This window comes from Colobus angolensis, unplaced genomic scaffold, assembly GCF_000951035.1.
Source record: "Colobus angolensis palliatus isolate OR3802 unplaced genomic scaffold, Cang.pa_1.0 Scaffold188, whole genome shotgun sequence".
Lineage (NCBI taxonomy): Eukaryota > Metazoa > Chordata > Mammalia > Primates > Cercopithecidae > Colobus > Colobus angolensis.
In genome coordinates, this window is record NW_012115021.1 from 1067453 (window position 1) to 1077216 (window position 9764).

General features: G+C 42.1%; 1 protein-coding gene across 4 annotated transcripts in view; it reads left to right on the forward strand.

Moving 5' to 3' along the window:
• The window catches only part of MAP7D2 (MAP7 domain containing 2), a 116762-nt gene extending 107616 nt beyond the window's left edge, over positions 1-9146 (forward strand). For all 4 annotated transcript variants that reach the window (XM_011940190.1, XM_011940189.1, XM_011940191.1 and 1 more), the window contains 6 exons: positions 655-759; positions 2367-2423; positions 2864-2942; positions 3461-3647; positions 4946-5221; positions 7605-9146. In XM_011940190.1, the coding sequence (XP_011795580.1) occupies positions 655-759; positions 2367-2423; positions 2864-2942; positions 3461-3647; positions 4946-5195 (678 nt within the window). In that variant the 3' untranslated portion in view covers positions 5196-5221; positions 7605-9146. The remainder of the gene's footprint in view (positions 1-654; positions 760-2366; positions 2424-2863; positions 2943-3460; positions 3648-4945; positions 5222-7604) is intronic.
• Positions 9147-9764: the final 618 nt, after the last annotated feature.

Below are 9764 nucleotides of genomic sequence, written 5' to 3' on the forward strand. Positions count from 1 at the left end.
TACTTGAAGTTTTTTCTTAAACTGGGCTGGTTATTAAATATAAGTCGGGGCAGTTGCAGTGAAGTTGGTAATGTTTGCCATCTGTCAGTTTGGGTTTCCCAAAGGCAAACCCTGGGATAAGAATTTGGGTGCCAGCAGTTTTTTTTGCAAGCGAATCCCAGGAAGCCAGTAGAGGAATAGGAGAAAAGCCAATATAAGTGCATTGATGTATGTGTTACTGTGGGTGACTAGAACACAGTCCCATCGGGAACCTCTGAGAGACTGTGGATCACGCTTTAGAATTGTCCAGCTGAGGGATGAGGAAACTGAAGTACTTATCTACCACATCCTGCCCCTCACTGTAGAAGGGGAATTAACTCTCTGATCTGGCCACATGCACACTTCATGGTCCAAGCCTGCCCGCAGACAGAAAAGCCTTGGCCATGTATGAGAACTGTCTGCAGGTGATTTGCATGGTGAGCCAGGGATATATGAATGAGGTCCAGCCATGTTTGCTCTGTCATCTAGTGGTTTGTGTAAATCCACGTTGAATATTGGAGCAGCATCCACTTTAGGGCAGATGATGAGATGAAGGAACATGTGCAAAGCCAAGGAATTACCACACTGTTTTCTTAGCTTGTTAAAGCTTTGCCTTGATTTACCTGTTTCTGTTAGAAAGAAGCAGCAGAAGCAAAGGCCCGGGAGGTAGCTGAACAGATGCGTCTCGAGAGAGAACAGATCATGCTGCAGATTGAGCAGGAGAGACTGGAGAGAAAGAAGGTAAGGGCTGAGGGATCAGGAAGACTTAGGGTAAGTGAATAGGAAGTAAATCCAGTTCTCTTCTGCAGTGATTGGATATAATGATCCTAGGATTGTCAGTTAGGTCAAGTTCATTGATACCACTGTTCAAATCTTCTATGTCTTTATTAGTTTTTTGCCATATTGTTCTATCAGTTATTGAGAAAGATTGTTAAAAACTCCATCTGTGGCCAGGCATGGTGGCTCACACCTGTAATCCCAGCACTTAGGGAGGCAGAGGTGGGAGGATCACTTGAGCCCAGAAGTTCCAGACCAGCCTGAGTAATACAGTGAAACCCTGTCTCTACTAAAAATACAGAAAATAGCTGGGTATGATGGCATGTGTCTAGTCCCAGCTACATAGGAGGCTGAGGTGGGAACATGACCTGAACTCAGGAAGTCAAGCCTGCAGTGAGCCGAGATCATGCCACTGCACTCCAGCCTGGGGAACAGGAGTGAAACCCTATCTCAAATAATAGAAAAAAAAACAATTCCATCTGTGATTATGGATTTGCCCATTTTTTCCTTTCAGTTCTGTCAGGTTTTGTTTTATATATATTTATCGTGATATGCCTTTGGCTCTAGTGATATTTCTTGTCTTAAAGTCTACTTTGACAGCACTCCCCACCCCGCTTTTTTTTTTTTTTGAGACAGAGTCTCACTCTGTCGCCCATGCTGGAGTGCAGTGGTGCGATCTTGGCTCACCACAACCTCCCCCTCCCAGGTTCAAGTGATTCTCCTGCCTCAGCCTCCCAACTAACTGGGATTACAGGTGCACACCACTTACACCTGGCTAATTTTTGTATTTTTAGTAGAGGTGGGATTTCACCATGTTGGCCAGGCTGGTCTCGAACTCCTGGACTCAAGGGATCCTCCTCCCTTAACCTCATGAAGTGCTGGGAATATAGATGTGAGCCACTGTGCTTGGCCTGACAGCCCTTTTATGATTAGTGTCTGTATGTCAAATCTTTTTCACCCTTCTACTTAAAACTTCTTCTGTGTGTTTTTATAAGTAAAGAGCATATAGCCAGGAATTGTTATTTTAATTCTGTTTGACAGTCTTTCTCTTTGTCTTTTAATTGGAATGTTTAGTCCATTTACACTCACTAAACTTATGGGTAAAGTTGGGTTTAAGGAGACTGATTATAAAGGCATATTCTCATGGTATCCTAGGCCCAACCTGGGCTTTGTATTGCTATAGGCCTGGGACCCAGGAGACCAACCTGTGGTCTTCTCCCCTGTGATGCACCTCAGCCTCACTTTCTGTAGGGTGGTCCTCTTTAATGGCAGGTGGTAATTTGTTGATTTATAGGGAGCCTAAGGAGAAGAGGAGAAATATGGGATATAAATTGAATATTGATTCTAGATACGTACTAGTTAACTTCTCAAGCATTTGACCTCGTCCATGGGGCCAGAGATGTACATCTCCAAAACCAGTGGAAGACCTTTCTATACTTGTTATCCTCTTCTGACATTTGTCTTTTACAAGTTTTCTGAGAAATGTGATGTTGCATGTAAACTAAGCTACTTTTATGTTTTTGGTTTTATAGTCCTCTTACATGATTTTGTTTTTTGTTTTTTGTTTTTAGAGAATAGATGAAATCATGAAGAGAACAAGGAAAAGTGATGTGTCTCCACAAGTGAAGGTAGGAATTCAAATGACGATTTTAATAGTTTATGTACTAAGTAGAAAAGAACAGCAGAATACACTCAGTGAAATCGTAGGTCTTGGAGAGGATTAGCCAGAAAAAAAATGCAGTTTTCCTGCTTTGTTCCTGGCTAGGTTAAGGAGGGTTAGGTACCTGAAAAGAAAGAGGGGCTTCAGAGATGGGATAGGTTAAAGATTTCCTTAGAGTAATGGGGGATGGGATGAAGAGAGAGGCATAGTAGTCCATGAATAAAAAAGAGAATGCTTGACATAAAAATACATAAGAATAAGGGAAACACAGCTGAAGATTTAAAGAATTACCACAGAACAGGCAGATGGTCCAGGCTCAAAATATCATCGGATGCTTTTAAAAAGCACTTTTTTTTTCTGTGTGATGTCAGCCTTCCCTCACTTCATTCACCTTCCATTTGTTTTCAGAAAGAAGACCCCAAAGTGGGGGTCCAGCCTGCTGTGTGTATGGAAAATAAGACAAAACCAGTTGTCCCCAACAAAATGGGTGAGTGTGACATCTGGTTCTTGGGTTCTTCCTTTTAGTAGCAAAAGCTCATAAGACTTCTTGCAGGGTAAGCAGACCCAAGAATCCCAAGAGGGTGACTGCTGGCAGGGGCCTGTGCAGTTTCCCTTCCCTGGGAATGTGTCTCCAGCACAGGGACTGTCAGCTCCACTTGGGAATCCACTGGGTTCCTTGGTTACTCCCATAATCCCAGCATAGGAAGCACTCTGGCTGCTGGCTCACAGTGCTTTCCAGGGAGCTTAACTGCTGGTCAGGTTTTATTACTATTAGGACCTGACTCTGCTCTTCTCCAGAGGTTCTGCACAGACACTGATAATGTGATTTGTCTTCTCTTCCCCTGTGTGAAGGTGATTATATGGGGTTGTTTGTGGCTCCTTCCACAAAAGATGCTTCAGTATCAGTGAAGCAGAGCATTAAATTAATTGCCTTGATCTATATTTCCCTGTTACTTTATTTAGACATTTTATGATTAATACAAGGGACTTTGTGTTCTCGATCAGAAATCAATGGATTGAACACCTGCCAGGAAGTTAATGGTCTGGGTCACGCTGCCCCAGAAACTTATCCCCAAGACATTTTCTCTAATGGGCTTAAGCCAGCTGGGGGACTCGTTCATCTGGATGCCCTTGATGGGAAATCAAATAGTCTGGATGATTCAACTGAAGAAGTTCAGTCTATGGATGTGAGGTATATTCATTTCTTTTGCATTTAAGCCTCATCACTTCTCCAAATACTACCCTTTCTTTTAGTTGGTTTCTTCATCTTTTATACAACCAAATCACCTAAAGCAGGTTTGATTGACGTTACGGGAAAGCTCTCAGTGGTATAACATTCTAGTGTCTTGCGTCAGGTTCCCTAGAAGCAGAGCCTGAAACAGAGTTTCTAGGGCATGTGATTTGTTAGAGGAAAGCTCTTGGGAGTTTTTCAGGAGAAAGGGGAAGGAGGGAAGTCGCTAAGCAAGGATGCCTTCTCAGCTGACCCCATGGGGGCTCTGGAGGATGAATTTCCACCAGAGACAGTTCCCCTGCGCTTCTGCAGTTCTGGTTTTTCTAGATTCTTCTCTAAGATCTCACAAGGAAGAAAAAGAAGAACCCGGCAGCAGCCTTACTCTGGCTGTTAAGAGATTCCTGATGATAGGCCCTCAGCCCACCACTCTTCAGAGCCTGGACTTGCTCCTTTGCTAGGCCTTACAGCTGGCACAATTATGAAACGCCGCCTTCCATCTCTAGGGAGAGGAAGAGAGAGAGAGAAAGAAAGTCAGGCTTGGCTGGGCTGGAGCTGGATAAGTCAGGGTGGATTGGAAGCCTCACTTTAGAGAGGAAGCAGAGGGTAAGATTGGCTTTGCCAGTGATGATGTGGGCTGTGGTGGGATCCTTTCATGATGGGTCCCCCAACCTTAACTGAGCACTTCAGGCAGTTTCACATGAACTCTTCTCAGCACGATCAGATTCACACTCACAGGAGCCCTGGCAGAGAGAAATGATTGTTCCCATTTTACTGGCGAAGAAACTGAGGCTGCAGGAAGGAAAAGCAATTCTCCCAAGGTGGCACTACTAGAAAGGTAGCACTGGGAGCAGTGTTAATTAGGGCTCTTCCTCAACTTGCTTTGAACTTTTGGCTTTGACTTTCTGTCTGAATGTCCCATTTAGAAAGTTCTGGAAGTTCCTTGCTTCTTTGTAATAGAATGCTGGTGCCTGTGGGTTTTTGTCCTTTCACCCTTTGGGCATTGTGAGCTTGGCCATCACAGCCCTGCTCAGTCTGCTTCCGTGTTCTCATACAAGGGGCCCTGTGTCCACCATCTGTCCTTCTCAAATTTGAACCCACTTGTATTTTTTACAATGTGTTACACAAAAACTCCGACTCTAAGTCCTTCTTCTTTAGAAGCGTAGTATAACAAAATATTGCAAATAGAATTAATATGTTGTGCTGTGTTGTCTGTCTCTCTCTCTCTTTCTGCCTCTCTCTCTCTCGTTCATCTCTTCTAGTCCTGTTTCAAAAGAAGAGCTTATCTCTATCCCAGAATTTTCACCAGTGAGTGAAATGATTCCTGGGGTGTCTCTGGACCAAAATGGAACTGGTAATGCCCGAGCACTTCAAGATCTCTTAGATTTCACTGGTCCCCCCACATTCCCCAAGAGATCCAGTGAAAATCTCAGCCTGGACGACTGTAACAAAAACCTCATCGAAGGATTTAACAGTCCTGGCCAAGAAACTCCTCTCAACACCTTCTGTTGACAAATACAGCATCTCTTTAATAAAAGGTACAGTCTTTTGATCATATTCTAACTTTATAACCCTTTAACTGGGGTTTGTGAAGATAGGATGTACATCACTCAGGCTCTTGGATGCTCAAATTTTATTTGAAAAATGCAAACATGAATATATTATGGTATACTACAGCACACACAAGAATTGAGACAGATTTCAAGTAATTCATCTGCGAGCCTTCAGCGCCGAGCCGCCTTGTCGTAACCCTGCTGTTTAGGGTGTGTAGATGGGAAGGTTGAGAACATTGGCTAAAGGTTTGAATACCAATCCAGCCTGTGTAGCTTTTTTAGGGGCAAGGAAAGAATACTCTAGTAGTGTTGCAAGGTGATATGAGTAAGATGAATTTCCCCACCTCTAGTTTTGCTCAGTGACATCCCACATTCTATCTAGAATCATGCATATACATTGTGAGTGTTGGGCCACATGATCTACTATTCTCTTGACCCATTCTGAATTCTTCCAAAGCAGACATCTATTCTTGGATCATACCTGAGGGAGAGAGAGCTGCAGTTTTTGTGTCTTGAAGGTTTTTTCCCCACCTTTGGCCTTTTTTTTTTTTTTTGCCAAAGTGCTTCCAGAAGTTATTCTCATTTGAGTAAGAGTATCTATGAGTTATATACACTCTGTAGTAAGGTATACTTAGTTGTATATACCTCACATTTGATTTACTTGAGTTTGGAGCTTGTTTTTGAATAAGGAAAACATAATTAGAGTCTGTCACCAAATCCTTTAATAATTTAATAATTCCAATTGCTCCTCCTACTTTAGATTCTGTTTTTGTTTCAAGAGAAGGGATCTCACTCTGTTCCCCAGGCTGGTGTGCAGTGACGCAATCACAGCTCACTGGAACTTCAAACTCGTGGGCTCAGGAGATCCCCTTGCCTCAACCTCCTGAGTAATTGGCTCATACGCACATGCCACCAGGGCCAGCTAATTTTTTTTAGTGTTTGTAGAGGTTGGGTCTTGTTATGTTGCCCGGCTGATCTTGAACCCCTGGCCTCAAGTGATCCTCTCTCCTTGGCCTCCCAAACACTGGGATTACAGCCTTGAGCCACCATACCTGGCGTCTATTTTAGATTCTTCTTTTTTTTTTTTTTTTTTTTTTTTGGAGACAGAGTCTCGCTCTGGTGCCCAGGCTGGAGTGCAGTGGCACGATCTCCACTCACAGCAACTTCTACCTCCCAGGTTCAAGCCATTCTCCTGCCTCAGCCTCCCGAGTAGCTGGGATTACAGGCACACGCCACCAGACCCGGCTAATTTTTTGTATTTTAATAGAGACGGGGTTTCACCGTGTTGCCCAGGCTGGTCTCAAACTCCTGAGCTCAGGCAGTCCGCCCGCCTTGGCTTCCCAAAGTGCTAGGATTACAGGCGTGAGCCACCGCGCCTGGCCATTTTAGATTCTTAAAAGCATTTTTATATTCTCGGCATTTTCTCAGTCACTTTATTTTTTATACTTCACTCCCATAACAAATTCAGTGGCCAAAATAACTTAGTCCAATGTTTTTATTTTTCAGATGAGGAAACAAGTTGGAGAGGCTACAGAGCTGAGGTCACTGTGTTTTTTGTATGCTTGTTTCTACCTGACCTCAGCTGTTGCCTATAAGACAAGTTTGAGAGACCATTTCTCTTGGTTCTTGGTGTGTGATGGGTCACTTTTAGAGTAAACTATATCACTGGTTTGGAAAAGCAGCTGCCTTCTTGGACACTTAAGATACTAATTCACCTGAGCATATCTCCCTGACAGTTAAGTGGCTTAATATTTATTAAGAGGTTTTTTGTGTTTTTAACATACTTTGACTTTAAAATTAGTTTCCCTGCAGTTCACTTACCTCACTATACAGTAGGGAACAGAGAATCCACAAAATTTATTAGAGTATTCATAGATCCTCAAATTTATTTCTTACATCTCTAAAAGAAATGCAAAGCCTCTATCCAAAAATAAAAATCTTGACTAAATCATTTTATTCACACTGCTTGTATATTTTTAATTATGATTGGGTCTATTTCTCAAATTCTTCTCTACCAAAAGTGGTACCACCCCCACCAGGGGACATTTGGACACGTGTTGATGGTTTTTGTTGCCAGAGTGGCTGGGGGCATTTGAAAGACAAAGCTTGAGACATTAAACATCTGCAGGTTTTAGGAAAGTTCCGTACAAGGAAAATTTGACCCATCTAAAAGAATAGTCCTGTGTAAAATACTGTATCACTTCTGTTGAGAAATACTGTATAAGCCCTGGAGGAAAATATAATTACCAAGAAGGTAGAAAGTGCCACAGCGTGTTGTGATCGTTTTAGTGAGAGAATAGTGCTACAAACTGCAGAGTACTTGGTTTTCCCTTTGATCTCATCTGGTTTTGTTTCTGAATTGACACAGGTGTTTGGAGAACCCGTAAAGCTGCTGATAGTCAAATCCGAGCTGCCAGCCGCCTGAAGAAGCTTCTGTCACCGTTACCGCTGGATCCCAAATTATTAGCTTGGAATGTAACTGTATTCCTAGGTAGTATGTCAAACACTGGCCACTCTTGGTAGAAACCTTGGGACTTTCACCTTGTTGGGCTTTAGCAAAGTTTCCTTTTACAGTTCTGTTTATGAGCTTCAGCTGCTGATAAAGCACTTCCTGAACTTCTCTATTATCATAGTGACCCTCTGAATGACCTGACTGACTGGCTCGGCAATTCGCTTTATAACCATTCTTATTCCCAAAGTGGGAGCACATAAACATTTAGATGTCTTTTCCTGTAAAATATTCTAGGCATTTACCCAAACTCTAGTTAAACATATACTCAACTTGCACTGTATATCTCCTTGTCTTTTTTGAGACAGAGAAGAAATTCAGGAGGTTCCCCATCTCCAGAGTTTCTCTGTTGGAAGGCAGTATCAAGAAGCCTTTAAAAAATTATTGTTAAGCTTTGCCACCCACAAAAATGCATTGCCCCACATTATTCTTTTGGGGGTGAAGTAGTAAGCTTGGTTGAGGAAGGAAGTCAAAACAGTCAGTAATGATTTCTGTTCTCTTATGCATATTTGTGTATACATGGGCAACTGAATCTAGCAAGGACTCTTTCATGTCACACCTTAAAATCTTCACGCTGTAGTCACTCCAGACCATGGAGCGACTTTCCAGCTGAATGAATCCTATGTCTCATGTGCAGGTGGTTGGTTTTCAATGTTCTTGCTATTTTTTTTTTTTTCCGTTGGATCTTGGGAGTTTTCTTTGTCTGCTCCCGTGTTTGCCCAGCTTTAATAAAACCAGGTGCAAACAAAAATCATAGCGTTCTGAAACAATAGGGGGCCCACATTGGACCCAGTATGTCACTTTAATGGACTTTAATATTAAGAAAAAAATCTGAATGGGAAAAATGACAGTAGAATGTATACTCCACACATTTTATGCCATATAATGGTGTGTTTTCTTAATTTTGTTTTTTGTGGCGAAATGTGGCTTTCTGATTAAAATGACCTTTTCTTCTTTGAAACTTTTTGTTTTGACTTGGATAATTAAGGGTTTGGAAAGATTCATAATTCTGAGAGAGGTTTGCAACCAGGAGATACAAAGAAGTCTCATTAGTAATCTTGTTCATGTGCTTTTACAGCCAGCTACATTTAAGAATGTATTAGTTACGGAAACTGTATGTGTATGTGTCTATACTCAATAAAGTACATGCTTCCACATAATGCGGTGCTGTCCATCTCGGCAAATACTGGCCAAGTCCCTTTATGACAGGCACACAGAAACCATAGCATGGTCTGGCTTTCAAAAAATGCCTCTCATCTTTCCTAGAGCCTTATTTTGCTAAATGTCTGTTTTCTTGTGATTTGCTGTACCTCACAGCACCATTGTGACCGTGGTGATGCCTCATTTGCATGATATGTACATTGTGTTTAATGTGAAATACATTTTCATTGAACAGTCTGATGACTTGCTAGCGTTTTATTTTTTCTGTAAGCTCAACGTGCTGAAACCAAACCAGGCTTTTAAAAACCTGTGTAGAAGAAAACCAAAAAATCCTGTGTGAGTGTCCTTTCCCTGTCAAACTCATTAAAAATTCCTTTGTTGCCAGTGCCAAGTGGAGTCAACTGCATAAAGCTTATTAAGTGATGACTATCACTAGAACACAATGGACTTCTGAATATAGTAAAAAGTTGCTGTTCTTTCCTTTTTTTTTTTTTTTTTTTTTTGGAAGAGACAAGGTCTCACCTTGTCGCTGAAGCTGCTCTCCTAGGCTGAAGTGATCAATCCTCCTGCTTTGGCCTCCCAAAGTTCTGGAATTATAGGCATGAGCCACCACGCCCAGCCAAGTTCCTGTATTTTCATACCACTGGTGCGAGGGCTTTTTAGCTAAGACACAGTTAACCTTACCATAATCTATGAGAACATTGCACATAGCAATTTGGCATTTAAATAAAATTATAATGGGAATGTTGACGCTTATTTTCAGGTAAGCTGAAACCCAGACCAGTTTTTTTGTATCTAACTCACAGGCTTTCCACTGCCTGGAGACAGTACCAGGCCAGACCAGAAGCCAGGTGGAAA